Source organism: Mobula birostris, chromosome 4 (genome assembly GCF_030028105.1).
Source record: "Mobula birostris isolate sMobBir1 chromosome 4, sMobBir1.hap1, whole genome shotgun sequence".
In the NCBI taxonomy this organism is placed as follows: domain Eukaryota; kingdom Metazoa; phylum Chordata; class Chondrichthyes; order Myliobatiformes; family Myliobatidae; genus Mobula; species Mobula birostris.
In genome coordinates this window covers 181933270-181952353 of record NC_092373.1, presented here as the reverse complement: position 1 = coordinate 181952353, position 19084 = coordinate 181933270, and the positions used below count along the sequence as shown (strand labels likewise).

General features: G+C 43.1%; 1 protein-coding gene across 6 annotated transcripts in view; it reads left to right on the top strand.

The window, feature by feature from the left end:
• The window catches only part of fgfrl1a (fibroblast growth factor receptor like 1a), a 335558-nt gene that overhangs the window by 282680 nt on the left and 33794 nt on the right, over positions 1-19084 (top strand). For all 6 annotated transcript variants that reach the window (XM_072256632.1, XM_072256635.1, XM_072256634.1 and 3 more), the window contains one exon: positions 10604-10693. In XM_072256632.1, the coding sequence (XP_072112733.1) occupies positions 10604-10693 (90 nt within the window). The remainder of the gene's footprint in view (positions 1-10603; positions 10694-19084) is intronic.

The window sequence follows — 19084 nt, the reverse complement described above, 5'->3', positions numbered from 1 at the left end:
AGAATTTTTTGAGGATGTAACTAGTAGAGTGGATAGGGGAGAACCAGTGGATGTGGTATATTTGGATTTTCAGAAGGCTTTTGACAAGGTCCCACACAGGAGATTAGTGTGCAAACTTAAAGCACGCGGTATTGGGGGTAAGGTATTGGTGTGGGTGGAGAGTTGGTTAGCAGACAGGAAGCAAAGAGTGGGAATAAACGGGACCTTTTCAGAATGGCAGGCGGTGACTAGTGGGGTACCGCAAGGCTCAGTGCTGGGACCCCAGTTGTTTACAATATATATTAATGACTTGGATGAGGGAATTAAATGCAGCATCTCCAAGTTTGCGGATGACACGAAGCTGGGTGGCAGTGTTAGCTGTGAGGAGGATGCTAAGAGGATGCAGGGTGACTTGGATAGGTTGGGTGAGTGGGAAAATTCATGGCAGATGCAATTTAATGTGGATAAATGTGAAGTTATCCACTTTGGTGGCAAAAATAGGAAAACAGATTATTATCTGAATGGTGGCCGATTAGGAAAAAAGGGAGGTGCAACGAGACCTGGGTGTCATTATACACCAGTCATTGAAAGTGGGCATGCAGGTACAGCAGGCGGTGAAAAAGGCGAATGGTATGCTGGCATTTATAGCGAGAGGATTCGAGTACAGGAGCAGGGAGGTACTACTGCAGTTGTACAAGGCCTTGGTGAGACCACACCTGGAGTATTGTGTGCAGTTTTGGTCCCCTAATCTGAGGAAAGACATCCTTGCCATAGAGGGAGTACAGAGAAGGTTCACCAGATTGATTCCTGGGATGGCAGGACTTTCATATGATGAAAGACTGGATGAACTGGGCTTGTACTCGTTGGAATTTAGGAGATTGAGGGGGGATCTGATTGAAACGTATAAGATCCTAAAGGGATTGGACAGGCTAGATGCAGGAAGATTGTTCCCGATGTTGGGGAAGTCCAGAACGAGGGGCCACAGTTTGAGGATAGAGGGGAAGCCTTTTAGGACCGAGATTAGGAAAAACTTCTTCACACAGAGAGTGGTGAATCTGTGGAATTCTCTGCCACAGGAAACAGTTGAGTCCAGTTCATTGGCTATATTTAAGAGGGAGTTAGATATGGCCCTTGTGGCTACGGGGGTCAGGGGGTATGGAGGGAAGGCTGGGGCGGGGTTCTGAGTTGGATGATCAGCCATGATCATAATAAATGGCGGTGCAGGCTCGAAGGGCCGAATGGCCTACTCCTGCTCCTATTTTCTATGTTTCTGTGTTTCTATACAGTGGAATGTGTCATCTACATTAACAATCAATATGCCTAATGGTGTGCCGGGGAAGGCCCGCAGGTGTCGTCAAAATTGGACCTGCTAGATAGTGTTATAGACTACCCACAACAGTGCAGGTCTCCCTCAGTACTGCTGTAGGGTTTTAGCCTGGAGTTTTGTGTTACACTCCCTGGAGTGAGTTGTAAGTAGGTTAAACAAATCAGCTGTATATTTCAGTGGGGAATTGTATGCAGGGCCTGTCATTTCTATTTGTGATTCCACCCCCCACCCCTCCACCAAATGACATGTCTTGCAAGTTTGGTAGATGCTCTCACTCTACAACTGGCTGAGAGAATTTGTTTCTACTGTAGAATTTTTGATCTCGCTGTGCACTCCGAGGTAGGCTGCAGTGCAGACAGCAGTGGGTGCTTGGCATGCTGTTGCAAATGTGGTGAGCTCCCAGGTTATTACCACTGTCATGCCCAAGGAGGCAAAAGGGGGATGAATATCCATTAGGGAATAGATTGAGCTCTGTATCCCAACATGGAGCCTAAAGGGCTCCAGTCACCATGTCCACTGGCACCTTTACTTCCGACTATCTCAGTGTCTCACACTGTTTTCTCATGCACATCAGTGCTTCTGTCATCTCAAGTGGCAATGGTTCTGCTAGTGCTTACGTTCAGGCATGTCTATTGATTGACCACACCACACTTTCAGAATGTGGCTGAACGCTTTGCATCGACATAGACCATTGCTCAGTAACAGGCCCTTTGGCCCACATTAAGTGTGCTGAACAGAATGCAGAGTTAAGTTTCTCAGCCAGCACACGATCCACAACCCTCCATTTCCAACATGACTATCTAAAAACCTCTGAAATAGTTTATCTACTTCCACTGCCACCCCTGGCAGACTGCTCCTGGCACCTATCATCTCTGTGTAAAAAGAAATTTGCCCCTTATGTCTCCTTTAAACTTCCTTCCTTGCACCTTAAATATATTCAAGGTAAAAGATAGCGACTATTCTTTCACAGGGGTGGTGTTGTTTCTCGGAGAAACAGCACAGTAGCAGGTCCTTCTGGCCCGACAAGCCTGTGCTGGCCAACTACCCCCATGTGACCAAATAGCCTCCTAACCCATACATCTTTGGAACGTGGGAGGGAACTGGAGCTCAAGAAGGAAGGGCAACGTGGAGAACGTACAAACTCCTTACAGACAGCGGCGCCAATTGAACGAAGGTTGCTGGTGCTGTAAAGTCTTGTGCTAACCACTATGCTACTGTGCTGTCCCTTATCCATGCCTCCTATGCTTTCGCCTCGCCAATTGCAATGCCTGCTCAGGCTGGTGTTGGTTATTGCCTTTCACTTCCCCAAAGAACAGAACATTCTGCAGAAAGTATGCACACAAGGATATGGTTTTGTCCCCACCGTGCAGTCAGGGCTGGAAGATTATTGGTGAAGTCATGGGAAGTTGGATACAGTCACACCTAACTTTCCTGATTGGCGTGTGCATTTTGTTTTAATCACTGACTTGCTGAAGAAAGTGGATTATTAAGAGATTGGAGGCAATCATTGAGAACAGACCGTATGGTCAGGGACAGCAAGTACTTAATTAAAGTGAATAAAACCTGTCTCTGCCCTCATTGCTTACCCTGTTGTTTTTACCTGTCAAACTCAATTATCTCAACAGATTTGACATATTCCAGGAGGTGAAACAGTTGTTACTAAAGTCACCCCATTACGGTTGTTTAACTGACTTACTTATATTGCTTTCCCCCTTGTTTTTAGTATTTTTGTTTTGACTTCCGCAGTATCTCCCTCCCCTAAAGCCACTTTCCATCATCTTCTCCCTACCCAACTGCCCCCCCCCCACCTTTTCCTTCCCTGCTCAGCTTGTCAGGTCCGTTGCGCGAGGGTCGCCCTAATGATGCATGTTGATCATTTCATCCATTCCTTTGAAGTGCGCTCAGGTCTCTAGTTAGAGTTCAAAGGTCAGCGTGTTTATTTATGCAAAGCTGGATCATCTGTGAAATGGGGCTTAAAAGGCCTCCTGACTTCAAAGAGCTCAAATCTGGCCTAGCATAGTCAAAGCAGAGAATCAACTTGCCTTAAAATATTAAAAAGAAAGTTTGTGGCTGTGTATCCTGATCTGGGTCATTTCAGTTATTAAATAACATTTTTAATTGATATAAAAATCATGTCCGGCCTACTTGAATGGAGTAGTAATGGCCTTAATATCTTGCCTTTGTTCTTATTTGAAGAGCTCCATATAAATTGACAGTAAATGGGACTGAGTTCACCCCTCTTTGTCCACTTTGAATCTCATTTCGGGTCTCCGCGCCATGGAAAGTTCGGACAGGTTTCTTTCAGAGGGTGAAGGGGGCTGCAGGCGAGCTACGCACAGAGTTGGATCTTTAGAAGATCAAAGCAACGGCAGCAATTCAGCACACATCAAAGCTTTGGCTGCAAATCAAGTTGCGTTTAAAATCTCGCTGCTTGGCTCGTGCTGAGAGGTAACGAAGAATGCAACGCAACAGGAGCAGTTTGTTTTCTTCTTCCACACTCTCCGTAAACAGGTCAGCTCCTTTACAGTCTGGCACAAAATACCTGGCTTTCTGGAAAGCCTCTTCCACTGGTAAGGACAAAGCCAGCCAGAAAACTAAATGCCCTAAGATAAGGAAATATGAAATAGTTAGATTGTAGTTTTAAATTGTAAGCCTTGAGTCTCTCATAGTGTCTGTGTGCTGGGACAGCTGAGGTGCTCATTAGCATTTGGATTTCTACATGGGAGCATGTTGACAAGTTTCCTTTTTTGCTAACGTAACAAACTTTTCTGATAACGTAACAAACTTTTCAATCAGAATCAGGTTTAATATCACTGACATATGTCATGAAATTTGTTGTTTTGTGGCAGCAGTACCGTGCATTACATAAAAAGAAAACTATAAATTACAATAAGAAAAAATACATAAAATTAAATCAGTAGTGCAAAAAGAAAGCAAAATATAGTGAGGTTCTTGAGTTGGTTCATTGTCTGTTCAGAAACCTGATAAATCTGATGGCAGAGGGGAAGAATATGTTCCTAAAATGTTGAGTGTGTGTCTTCAGTCTCCTGTACCTCCTTCCTGGTGGTAGCAATGAGAAGAGGGCATGCCCGGGGTGATGGGGGTCCTTAATAATGGATGCTAACTTTTTGAGTCATCGCCTGTTGAAGACGTCCTCAGTGTTGGGGAGGCTAGTGCCCATGGTGGAGCTGGCTGGGGTTGCAACCCTCTGTAGCTTTTTTCGATCCTGTTTATGGCCCCTCAATACCAGAACGTGATGTAACTGATGCTTTCAGTTAGAATGCTCTCCACGGTACATCTGTAGAAATTTGTTGGAGTCTTTGGTGACAGACCAAATCTCCTCAAGCTCCTAATGAAATATAGTTGCTGATATGCCTTCCCTATAATTTCATCAATCTGTGTTGAAGTATATAATTTTTCACCACATAAAGGAAAACATGTTTACACAGCACAAGGCATCCTAAACCATTTTTCAGCCAATGAATTACTTGTGCACTTATTGTTGTAGCCATGGGAGACATTGTAGTTAGTTTACTCACAAATTCCCACAGTGACAGTGTTGTTTTAATGGTGTTGGTTGGAAATTAAAATGGCCAAGCAACAGGAAATCTGAACACTTTTTTCAAAATGATGCCTCGGTTTAATGATTTACGTGAAAGACAGTACATCTTGTAGTGCAGAACCTCTGGAGTTAGCCAGCTCAGCTATTGTGATCGGGTGTTTGGAATGGAGCTTAAAGCCACACCTTTCAGTTGATAGAGTTACAACTAAATCGCAACTGCACTGCTTGACAGGGAGGAAGGAGCTTTGGGCATTCCTCCATCTTCCTTTGATGGGTAAGGCCAGGATTGTTCTCCCTGTAGTCGGAGAGAACTGGCGATCAAACTGATCTTGTCCTTGACGACCACGGTGCCCATCATGTTCGTCATGGACAAGTTTATATCGTAAAGGTTGAATAGAAAGCTGATGGAACTTGAGGGGATTGATATGGTAGGTTGGTAGAATGCTGCACCCATTAATACATATTCCAAGGATCAAGGTTCACATATTCAACATGATGAGAATAGGAAGAAAATTATCATGATTGTAGACAAAGCAACTGTTCTGTAAAGCATGTGCACTCTATCCACAAAGGCCACCTTAAGCTTCCAGTTGCATATCATTGTAACTCTCCTCAGTCCCACAATGACCTGTCTGTCCTCGACTTTCTCCATTTCTACAAAGAGGGCCAAGTGCAAAGTGAAAGAACATCTCATATTCTGCTTGGGTACCGTATAACCCAATGGCGCAAATATTGAATTTTCCAATTTCATGTAACCCAAATGCAGGCTGCTGTCCTCCCACACACACTTGCCTGTCTAATTGGTGTTCTTCTCCTTTCATCCCCTCCCCCTACCTGGTTCCATTTGCCCATCATTCCTTCCCCACCTGCTTCCACCTATCAGCTGCCAGCCTCTAACCAACCCCTACCCCATGTAAGGGCATATTCTGGAGTTATGGTATATAGCAGATATTAATTTCAGCAGCAGCCAGTCTTCAAACCTGAACATGGATTGTAGATTAAATTTAAAATGCAGCTCTGAACAATGGTCTTCCTGGAGCCGTGTTTTGGGATTGACTGCAAACAAAGAAATACTTTATTTGACCTCAGAAGCCTGCATACGCTTGAATGCGGTCCAGAGTCAGTGGGAATTAACATTCATTTTGGGTGCCTGGAGTATAGGTGTGAAGGTGGAGATGTTTGAAAACTCTATGTAATTCAAAGGAAGCATTGTAGATACATTGTAACTATAGAATTGTCCTGCTGTTACCTTTAATCTTTAAGCATATAAAAATATCATATAATATTGAGCCAGGCTGGCTTCTTCTTCCAAGCGTGTCTTCTGTATGGTTCCTGCTTGTGTGGCTTAATAAAGATTTCTACATCCACCGGCTTCCACGTCTCTCTGGTGGCTTCGGTCACAGTCACAACACCTGCATACTACAATATACTGTACTGGCTGTCCTTCCTGTTCCCTCTCGATCCTGATGCAAATTCTTCACCTGAAACGTCATTTTCCACCTTTTGCCTCCATAAATGCTGCTTGAGCTGCTGAGCTCCTTCAGCATTCTATGTTTGTTACAGATTTCAGCGTTCACAGTCCCTTTGCCTTCGTGACCTAGAACTCACTGCTCAGAAGCGTGGTGGAAGCAGAGTCAATCAGGATCTTCAACAGGGAAATAAAGCTGAAGATGCCGAAATGCACAGTGGGTCAGGCGAGGTTCTTGAAGCAGCATCAGTGGAGGGAATTTAGCTGGATCTGGCTTACCCAGTCTTACATAGGCTACCTCTGTTCGCCTGGACCAGATGTGGAGGGCAGAATTTATTGAAGGGAGGAATTACCAAGTCACAATGAGGCTCCAGGAAACCTTATCCCTGGAAAGCTCTGCCAGCCTTCGACAGGAATCTCACTGGGAGCAGAGCCTTGCTGCCTGTCAAAGCTTTAACCTAGTTTTTCCTGCTCTCAGAAGACTTATAAAATCTTAATTAAAATAAGTAATATTTTATTGATTGATTTTAATTTGTTGATAGAGGTATACAAAATTGCGAGGGGTTTAGATAGGGCTCATTCAAGCAGGCTTTTCCACTGAGGCTGGATGAGACTAGAACTCAGGTCATAGGTTAAAGGTGAAAAGTGAAATATTTAAAGGGAACCTGAGGGGAAACTTATTCACTCAGAGGGTGGTGCAAGTAAGGAACAAGCTGCCAGTGGGAAGTGGTGGATGTGGGATTGATTGCAACATTTAAGAGAAGTTTGAACATGAGGAGTATGGTGGGCGATAGTCCAGCTGCATGTTGATGGGACTAGGCGGAACAACAGGTTAGCACGGACTGGCTGTGCCAAAAGGATCACTTCTGTGCTGTTGCACTCTATGACTCTATCATTCTATATAAAATAAGTAATTTAAAAATTACTGATTTATTGCAAGTGTACTTAAACATTAAGACATAATCCCTGAACCTACTGGATTCAGTTTTCCTTGTTTAGTGGGTTAGGAGTCACCATTCAAGTTTGTGAGTGTTGCTGATGGTAGATGTGAAGTAACTAGGCTAATCCTTAAGGATTCACTGAATTCTGGGCTACTTTTACTGATGGAGTGGAGCATCTGCCTTTTTAACTTCAGATTTCTAGTTCTGCAGTATTTTAGTTTTGGCCTTCAAAAAAGAATTTAGCACAATTATGAGGGGTACAGATAGGGTAATTACATGCAGATTTTTTTCATTGAGGTTGGGTAAGACCAGGACTAGAGGTCATATTTTTAGAGCAGAGTTTTCCAACCTGGGTCATGGACCCCTCGGTTAATGGTAGGGGTCCATGGTATAAAAAAAGTTTGGGAACCCCCTGGTTTAGGATGAAAGGTGAAATATTTAAGGGGAATGTGAGGGGGTAACTTCTTCACTCAAAGGCTGGTGCAAGTGTGGAATCAGCTGCCATTGACAGTGGTGGGATGCAGCTCCAACTGCAACATTTAGAAGAAGTTTGGATAGGCACATTCATGATAGGGGTATGGAGAGCTATAGACCAGGTGCAGATAGATGGCACTGGGCAGAAAAACAGGTCAGCACAGACTAGATGGGCCAAAGTGTCTGTTTCTGTGCTGTAGTGCTCTGTGGCTCTAGAATTTGATGGAGTCTTAATTGAAAATAATTTTCATGACTATTTAGGAGATTGTGAGGAGCGGTACTGATTAGAATGTACTACAGAGACAGGCTTGTATTCAATGGGCTAAGTTGTGACATCTTATACCACAGCAATTCTATTCTATGAGGGCAAACAAGAGCATCACATAACACCAGGCCTTACTAATGGTAAACTATGCTATATTTTTAGTGTAACACTACAGTGATAATTTTGTGAGACATGTAGGAATGAAAATTGGTGCTCACTGCCTGCTGAAACTGGATATAAAACTCAACCTTATTTCTTAAATCATGGGAGTATAACCTCTTGAGTCTATGGTTGTTGCTTTGATTAAGTATGTCTGCCTGCAGTGGAGGGGAACTGTATGAGGACCAGACACATCATGGGCCTTGATATAATCACACCTATTACAAGTTGGCATCCACAGAAAGCTCAGCAAATGTATGCCTTCGGTAGAGGGCGATACACTTTAAAAATTATAGAAGAAATGTTTCACATCGACTGCACTTAACCACAAAGATATGACTCCATTTAGGAGCAAAGTAAGTACAATTAGTGCAGTACCAGTAAAATAATTCTAGTCAAGGAAATGATTATAAAAGATCAGTTCTTTCTTATTTAATGTGGAACTCAAAATAAACTGACAATTTACTTATGGAAAGGTGGCCTTGAGATTTTTGTTGAACTTTAGCTGATTGCAAAATGCAGTTTAATAAAAGCTGGTGTTGTTTTACATTTGATTTCTAATGTATTAACAAAACGGCATTGTCATGACATTAGTTCCTAGTAATAAATTTTACTTCAGAACCAGTGAAAGTTCATGAAGAACATAATTATAAATAGTCATTTAATATAACAGGACCAATATGACCCCATACATCTACAGGAAGACTGGTAAGATCTTCATATTCTTGCCATAGCCCAAGAGAGAGCAACTGGAAGAACACAGATTCCATCAAGGTTCACACTGGTTCCTGTGGCTGTTTGGTGGGAGATGCGTTTTGGGCACCCCAATAAAACTATTGGCTTAAGGGCATGGTATCAGACATCCAAAGTCAGGAAAAAACAATTGTTTTAGGTGTATGCTAGCCCAGAATAAAAACAACTCCTAAAAGAGGGACTCCTGGCATCATCTTTGCCATTCTTTTGGGGAGAGCAAGTGGACTGTATAAGGAAAGTGGCTTATAATATCATCTCTAGTGGAACAATCCTTAGTTTGTATCACCTGCCTCTTTGGCATGCATTAGGTTCAGGCACCTGTGAACACCACAACATCCAGCTTCATAGAAGCCTCCTAAATAAGTTGACTATAAGCACTGAAATTTTTATTTGCAATTTCAAATAAGTACAGTTACCTTTACTTGTTGTAGATGATTTTGGAGTGAGTTGCAAAGACAGGACAATAACGTTATAACATTGCTTCATCTGTCTCCAAACCACCAGTCTTAAGGTAGGTTCAGGTCGTAGGTGCCTGAACCTGTTACATGCCAAAGAGGAAGGTGGTTCAAACTAAAGATTGGTTGGTTGGACTTTGATCCAAAAATGATAAAGTAGCAGTGATAGTTTAGGATGGTGTTCAGCTTGGAAGGAAGCTGGATATTGTGGTGTTCACATGCACCTGAAGCCCTTGTCCTTCATGTTAGTAGAGGCTATAAAAAGTGATGTTAATATTGACAATGAACTGCAGTGCTATGACTTTCTCTTTTCTTTACAACCATCTGAATCATTCTGAAATCTATTTCCTTTACCTTTTATTCTTGCTGTTTAGTTTATTCCCTCTCCTCTATTCTATGTCACTGCCAATGCCTTTGCCTCATTCTCAGACATGAAGAGTTTGTACAGTCAGATTTAGCTACTTGTAAACTCATTCTTTGCTTGAAGTTTCCAGACATCCCACCCTGCAAAAACTCATTTCAGGGAGGTAGCACTATCAATTTGCGGGAGACTCCCGGAACTCCCGGAAGAGGTGGGATGTCTGCAATAGAGTAGCTCCTGAGCAGCTAGCCAGCTAGTTTAAATAACGTTAGCTATGCTAATGAATGAATGACACCTGTTAAACTCACCTCAACATGTCTTTTACAGTCTTAACCCACCACGGGCAATAGAAAAGTCACTGTTGCAAACAGTGCAGTGAGCAACACTGTCATTATTTTGACCCCTATTAGGCAGGGGTACACTTTAGTGTACTCTGGGGTGACGTACATTTTACATTTTCTTTTTTTTGGAACCCTCTCCCATGGCGCGCTCGCGCGCTCTCTCTTGCTTTCTCTCGCTCGCTCACTCTCAAAAAAATTGATTTCCATGATATTGTATATAATTTGCAGGCATCAGGGAGCCACTATCAATATGCGGGGAGACTCCTGGAACTTCCGGGAGAGGTGGGATGTCTGAGTTTCATGTACTGCTCTACAATGGAAATAACCGACAGTTAATTTTGGAAGATGACTTTTTCAAAGCAAAATGCAGAAATTTACAACTAAATGTGTCTATAACCCAGATGTAGTATGTGACTCTGTCTCAATTAAGAATCAGAATCAGCTTTAATATCACTGTCATATATGATGTGGAATTGCCATCTGATGCAATAATTCCTCAATGCTTACTTTATTTACAGATGATTCAAGTACGGGAAAGGATGGACAGAAACTACATCAAGGATCGAATGGGGAATATACAAATGAAGAGCCAACTGGAAAACAATGGGGTATGCAACCTTGAATACGCAAATCAACAATGTACTAACGTAGCCTTTCTTCCTTCAGCCATTAGATTAGAGTTGAAGAGATCCATGCATTATTATAAATCCATTTGACTGCTCTGATTAGGTGAAATTGAATTTATTATTGTGCAGATGGCATTAAGTGAGGCTAAGAAAGTTTATAGACATTAATCCTCAGTCGCTTGTGCCAAACTTGCATATTTCGTAACAGCTGCACAATGTGTTCTGCTACTTAAATTCACCTTTGTTGATTTCAATGATGCCAGTTTTTGGAATTAGAGTACAGCAAACAGTTGTTATCACAAACATGTGTTTAGTGCAGATAACTAAGGATTGTTTTCAACTCCTGTTAGCCCAGCCAAGGGAATGGAGCTGAAACAGGAGGTGGAAATGCCTAGAGAATAGGTTCACAGGAGCACAAGAACTCCTAACAGGATCTAGCCACTCAGCCCCACCATTCAATATGACCGTAGCTGACCTACACTGGCCAAACAGACAATATCCATTGCAGTACTCATGTCACGATGAGATTAATCACTTAGCTTCTAATACCTCATTGCATCAAGTTATTCCTGAGAGAGAGAGAGAGAGGTCATAGTCATAGTCATACTTTATTGATCCCGGGGGAAATTGGTTTTCGTTACATTTGCACCATAAATAATAAATAGTAATAGAACCACAAATAGTTAAATAGTAATATGTAAATTATGCCAGTAAATTATGAAATAAGTCCAGGACCAGCCCATTGGCTCAGGGTGTCTGACCCTCCAAGAGAGGAGTTGTAAAGTTTGATGGCCACAGGCAGGAATGACTTCCTATGACGCTCTGTGCTGCATCTCGGTGGAATTAGTCTCTGGCTGAATGTACTCCTGTGCCCACCCAGTACATTATGTAGTGGATGGGAGACATTGACCAAGATGGCATGCAACTTAGACAGCATCCTCTTTTCAGACACCACCGTGAGAGAGTCCAGTTCCATCCCACAACATCACTGGCCTTATGAATGAGTTTGTTGATTCTGTTGGTGTCTGCTACCCTCAGCCTGCAGCCCCAGCACACAACAGCAAACATGATAGCACTGGCCACCACAGACTCGTAGAACATCCTCAGCATCGTCCGGCAGATGTTAAAGGACCTCAGTCTCCTCAGGTAATAGAGATGGCTCTGACCCTTCTTGTAGACACCCTCAGTGTTCTTTGACCAGTCTAGTTTATTGTCAATTTGTATCCCCAGGTATTTGTAATCCTCCACCATGTCCACACTGACGCACTGGATGGAAACAGGGGTCACCGGTACCTTAGCTCTCCTCAGGTCTACCACCAGCTCCTTAGTCTTTTTCACATTAGGCTGTAGATAATTCTGCTCACACCATGTGACAAAGTTTCCTACCATAGCCCTGTATTCAGCCTCATCTCCCTTGCTGATGCATCCAACTATGGCAGTGTCATCCGAAAACTTCTGAAGATGACTAGACTCTGTGCAGTAGTTGAAGTCTGAGGTGTAAATGGTGAAGAGAAAGGGAGACAAGACAGTCCCCTGTGGAGCCCCAGTGCTGTTGATCACTCTGTCGGACACACAGCGTTGCAAGCACACGTACTGTGGTCTGCCAGTCAGGTAATCAAGAATCCATGATACCAGGGAAGCATCCACCTGCATCGCTGTCAGCTTCTCCCCCAGCAGAACAGGGCGGATTGTGTTGAATGCACTGGAGAACTCAAAAAGCATGACCCTCACAGTGCTCGCCGGCTTGTCCAGGTGGGCGTAGACACGGTTCAGCAGGGAGGGAGAGAGAAAGAGAAGGAGAAAAAGAAAGAGGGGGGAGGGTGAAATAAAGGGCAGGGGGAGGGAGGGACAGAGAGAAAGAAAGAGAGAGGGAGAGAGAAAGAGAGTGAGGGGAGAGAGAGAAAGAGGGGAGAGAGTGAGGGAGGGAGAGAGAAAGAGAGGAAGAAACAGAAAGAGTGGGGAGGGAGAGGAAGAGGGAGGGAGAGGGGAAATAAAGAGGGGAGGGAGGAGAGAGAGAGGGAAAAAGAGGGGGGACCACAAAGCTCTGTGCGTGTGTGTGTGTGTGTGTGTGTGTGTGTGTGTGTGTGCGCGCGCGCACGCACGCATGTCTATTCATTTGACAGTGGCGAGGATTGGTCCTTATACCCCTTATCTGCTGAAATATCACTGTTGTCTATTTACCATTGCGAAAAGCAAAGGGATCAAAGCAGGTCTTATGAATTTAATGAACAAGTTGCAAAAAGTAAATGAAAAGGCTATTAGAAGGTTCATCCTTATCTTAAGAGACACAAGCACGAGAAACTCTACGGATGCTGGAGATCCAAAGCAACACACACAAAATACTGGAGGAATTCAGCAGGCCAGGCAGCACCTGTGGAAAAGAGTAAACTGTCCTGATGAAAGGTCTCGGCCCAAAATGTCAACTGTTTACTCTTTTCCATAGATGCTGCCTCACCTGGTGAGCTCCTCCAGCATTTTGTGTGTGTTGCTTATCTTAAGAGAGCTGTGACAATAATGGTTAAGTTAGGCAATAGCTTACTAAGAACCCATTGCCTTTCAATTTGGAAATAAACTTCAGGAAAGTTTATGTTGGTGTTGAAGGTGTTACAGCATAAACTCATTAGAAAAATGAAAATAAAATAAAACCTGCAGATCCTGAAAATCTGAAATAAAATTAGATAAGGCTGGAAGCATTTATCAGGTGAAGGAGCATGTGTGAAAGGAGAAGAATAGCTATTGTTTCACATGGCCACCCTTCATCAGAATTATACTTTCAATAACACAGACAGGTTGATAAAGTTGATTGTTATTTTCTAAGGGTTTTGGCAGATGTGGAGAGGCCACTTCCTGTGGTAAAGAAATCAGGGCAACTGAGAAGAATCTGAAAATCCATTGAGTAGTGAAATCAGGAAGGGAGTGAAAATCTGTGAACCCTCTCCCCATGGAGATGTTGGGACCTCTGAAAGCTTTGGAAGCACAAAATAATCTGCAGATGCTGGGACCAAAGCAACACTCACAACACACTGGAGGAACTCAGCAGGTCGGGCAGTATCCGTGGAAACGATGAGTCGATGTTTCGGGCCGGAACCCTTTGTCAGAACTGCAGGGGGAAGGGGCAGAGGCCCTATAAAGAAGGTGGGGGGAGGGTGGGAAGGAGAAGGCTGGTAGGTTCCAGGAGAAAAACCAGTAAGGGGAAAGATAAAGGGGTGGGGGAAGGGAAGCAGGGAGGTGATAGGCAGGAAAGGTGAAGAATGAATGGGGAAAACACAATGGGTAACAGAAGGAGGCGGAACCATGAGGGAGGTGATAGGCAGTTTTGGATCTGTGTTCCTTTGTAAATTAGGTTGTGGAAGAATGGGAGATGTGTGTTTTTGAGACAGAGATCAGCAATGATTGAACGGAGGAGATAATTAGCCTTCTCTTTTTCTGTCAGATCACATAACTCAACACAGAGCCAAGGACATCCAAAAATTAATGTGGCCCACAACTGTGTTTCATTGCTCCACAACAATGACAATAAAGATATTCTATTCTATTCTATTCTATTAACATTCCCTGATGAATCATCCCTGAGGGGTTCTTTAGACATAATAACACATTATTGAAAAACAGCAAATCAGATTTTAACACACCTTATGTTTCCATATTGGACACGCTGGAGGCAGGAAGCATGTTCCCACTGATGGGTGAGTCCAGAACCAGAGGCCACAGTTTACGAATAAGGGGTAGGCCATTTAGAATGGAGTTGAGGAAAACTTTTTCACCCAGAGAGTGGTGGATGTATGGAATGCTCTGTCCCAGAAGGCTGTGGAGGCGAAGTCTCTGGATGCTTTCAAGAAAGAGATGGATAGAGCTCTTAAAGATAGCGGAATCAAAGGTAATGGGGATAAGGTGGGAACTGGATACTGATTGTGGATGATCAGCCATGATCACAGTGAATGGTGGTGCTGGCTCGAAGGGCCGAATGGCCTACTCCTGCACCTATTGTCTATTGTCTATTGTCATAGATTCAGAGAGTCATTGCATAAAAACAAGAACTTTGGCCAACTGAATCAAAACTGACCATCCAGCTACTCATTTACACCAATCCTATATTAAGTCCATTTTTTTATTATCCCTCCCAGATTCTCATCAATTCTGCCCCAGGTTCTATCACTTACCCAGACATTTGGATGATTTACAGTGACGAGTTAATCTACCCACCCACATGTCTGTGGGACATGGGAAGAAACTGGAGCAACCCCATATAGTGTCAGAGAGAATGTACAAACCCCACACAGACAGCGCCTGAGGTCAGGAATGAACACAGGTCTCTTGTGCTGTGAAGCAGCGACAGTACTGGTTGTGCCATTATGCTGACCAAATCAGTCTTTTCTTCTATGCTCTAGTTTTCTGTTTTCCATATTGGCCTCATTAACCACTTCAGAACCAATAGAAATTTGCAGTGGAAGCCTCTTAGTTGCTTGCAAAAGCAAATTTCAAGAGGACTAGGATGTGAGAGTAAGGGTATGATGCTGAGGCTTTATAAGGCATTGGTCAGGCCACACTTGAACCATTGTGAACAGTCTTGGGCCCCTTTTCTAAGAAAGGATGTGCTGGCATTAGAGAGGGTCCAGAAGAGGTTCACAAAAACAATCCCAGGAATGAAAAGCTTAACGTATAAGGAGCATTTGGCAGCTTTAGGCCTGTTCTCGCTTGAGTTCAGCAGAATGAAGGAGGATCTCATTGAAACCTATCAAATATTGAAGGCCCTGATAGAGTGGATGTGGAGAGGGTGTTTATTACAGTTGGGGAGTTTAGACCAGATGGCACAGCCTCAGAACAGGAGAACATCTCTTTAAAACAGAGTTGAGGAGAAACTTCTTTCACCACAGGGTGATGAATCAATGGAATTCATTGCCACATATGGCTGTGGAATCCAAGTTATTGCGTATATTTAAAGCGGAGGGTGATAAGTTCCTGATTCGTAAAAGTGTCAAAGGTTATGGGGAGAAGGAAGGTTAGGGATGTCTCAGATCAAGTCCACGGCATACTAAAGGGGGAATGATGTCATACATATTGGTACCAATGACATAGGTAGAGAAAGAGAAGAAATTCTGTAGAGAGAATAGAGGGAGTTAGGCAATAAGAATATAGGGTAGTAATCTCTGGATTGCTGACTGTGCCACATGCCAGTGAAGGCAAGAACAGGATAATTTGACAGGTGAATGCGTGGCTGAGGAATTGGTGCAGCGGGAAGGGTTTCAGATTTCTGGATCATTGGGATCTCTTTTGGAGAAGGTATGATCTGTAAAAAAATGACAGATTACACCTGAACCCAAGGGGGACCAATATCCTAGTGGACAGGTTTGTTAGAGCTGTTGGGAAAGGTTTAAACTAATTTGGCAGGGGATGGGAACCAGAGTGATTGGACTAAGGAAGGAGTAGTAGGTATACAAGTAGATACAGCGGTAGTGAGGCTGTGAGGAAGGACAGACAGATGATGGGGCAAAATTGCAGTCAGTGGGATGAGTTAAAGTGTAGCGGGGGGCAAAATCAGAAAGAGTGATTAATACAGGACTGAAGGTGTTATATATGGATGCACACAGTGTAGAGAATCATGTAGATGATCTTGTGATGCAGTTAGAGATTGGCAGGTATGACATGGGCATCACTGAGTTGTGGCTGAAAGAATATCATAGTTTAACGTCCAAGGATACACATTGTATGGAAAGGACTGGCAGGTGGGCAAAGGAGTTGGTGTGGCTCTATTGGTAAAAAGTGAAATCGAACCATTAGAAACAGGTGGTGTAGAATCAGAAGATGTAGAATCCTTGAAGTTACAGCCAAGAAACTGCAGGAGTAAAAAGACCCTGATGGTAGTTATATACAGGGATGATGGGGATGACAGGAACACATATACCACTGGACTAGATGTGCCCAGGCATCATCCCTGATAAGGATGGCAGAGTTTGTCATCGAAACATCAGTTAAAATCAATACCTGTACCTAGCTGGTAGCCCAAGAAGTGTTTATTGAAACTAATTGTTACTTGGATCTGATGCAGCATAAAAAAAAACACAATAAGAAAAAGAACATAATAATAAGACACACAATAAATATATGCACATAAAATAGTTTGTAGACATGGACTTACTGCATATGTCTAGATAGTGAAGTGGAAAGAAAATATGGGCAAAACAAGACATTAATGCAAAAATGAAACCCATGCATTTAAAGATGAAAGACGTACGGAACCTTCACTGTTGACTGTGTCCTTTGTTGCTAATACTATTGACAACCATTGGGGTAACGGTCTAAATAATTTTCTCCTCTGAAATACAGTACTCTGTAGCCTGTCTTGCACCTTTTATTGCAAAAGATTTAAGTATTATAATGGAAAAATTGCTCAGGAGGATTTTACAAATGAAGTATTACTTTATTGCAATTGAGTGAGATGTAAATCTTGGAGTAGAAGTTTACTTCACAGATCACATCACACCCTATTTTTAAATATCAGGATAATTTTGCTGTCCTGTTGTCAGTTGGTGCTCCTGGATTTCTTCAGGTCCTTAACATGTTAACTAGAAGTATTCCCCATTTCCTATTTTATTTCCGTACAGATTCTTCGGGTTTATTTTGTTTGGCCAGTGTAGCTGCCGGACCTCTCCCTTGAGTTTCTACGTGACACATCTTTTATTGACCTCTGCATGTGTTATAGATTCTTAAATAAAAAATGTCTGGATTGGGAATTAGTCCTGTCTTTGTTTGAGAAGTATTTATTGAAATGTCTGCCATTTCCTGGTCTTATGCAATATTTCAGTCTAAAATGAACTTTAAAGAACACAACTGGTCTTTAACAACGTGTTTACTTGATATTTAGCTGGCTGTTTTTAAATTCTCTCTCACAATGCTTTCATGGGGATTGTGAGCCAGAGAATAGGGGCTATAAAGTTGTATCTACATCTGATCACTGCTGCCAGATAAAGCATGGCTCTCCCTTGGATGGCCTAGGTTGTGGGATTAACCCACACATTCTGACATTTTTTTGGCAACTTAACTCTCCTGCTACTTATTTAGTCAAAGATATTCAGCAGGAGTCAAGATGGCAGTGAACTCAACCAGCCTGGGCAGCAGGAGAGGGAGGTGATTTTAATTTAGGCCTCGTGCTCAATCAGTCTCCTATTCAAACCCATATTTGAACTGCTGGTGGGAGAACAATGTCAGGCCTGACCAGGATCTTAGGCTCACAAATGAATAAGACGGCTTGACAGGGGTCAGAAGAAGAGGTTGTGGAAATCCAAGGCACACAATGACATCTTGTTGTGTAAGATTTAACCTGATCTTCACGACCATGCGTCAGATCATAGAAATGTAGAGCTCAGAAATGGACCCATACAGCCAACCATGTCCACGCCGACTGTGACGCCTGTCCAAGTCCCACGTCCACTGTAGACCCGGATCTATCTACTATGTTTCTGACTTCTAGTCAGCAAAACACCCATCCTGGCAGCTGCTGCCAAGCCAGTGTTGGATTTAGTTCACCAGCACACTATGTGGGATGGAGTCATTACCGACTGTAGAATGGGATGAAGGCCGCTCCCCATGATTCTTGAGTTGGTAGGCTTGTAACAGATGTTAGTGGGATTGTCTCTTCTTAGAAACAGAAGGGAAATTCAGAACATAGTTGAGTTCCATAGAAGTTGGAAAGTAGAGCAACACAGAACAGGAACAGGCCCTTCAGCCCACAATTTTGTACTAAATATTACATTAGTAATTAAATGCCTGACTAAGCTATCCCCCTGCTTATACAATGTCCATAGCTTTCATTTCCTGCGTTTTCATGTACCTCTCTAAGAGCCTCTTGATCACCTCTAAGGACACCACAGTAGCGTAGCAGTTAACGCTCAGGGCGTCCGCGTTCAGAGCTCAGTTCCAGCGTCCTTCCCGCGAGCACGTGGGTTTCCTCCGGGTGCTGGGGTTTTCTCTCACAGTCCGAAGACGTACTGGTTAGTGGGTTAATTGGTCATTGTAAATTGTCCTGTGATTATGCTAGTGTTAAATAGATGGGTTGCTGGGCAGAGCAGCTCTTTGGGTCAGAAAGGCCTGTTCTGCTCTGTTTCTCTAAATAAAAATAAAATAAAAAATAAAAACCTCCGTCGTATTTGTCTCCACCACCGCCACCCCAAGCAGTGCATTTCGGGCACACACCACTCCCTGTGTAAAAAAAACCTTGCCACGCACATCTCCTTTGAATTTAAACCCTCTTTCACCTTAAATGCATGCTTTCTGGTATTCCACAGTTCAACAATAAGAAGATGATCCTGGCTGTCTACTCCAATTAGACCTCTCGTAATCTTATAAACGTGTATCAGGTCCCCCCTGAGCCTCTGC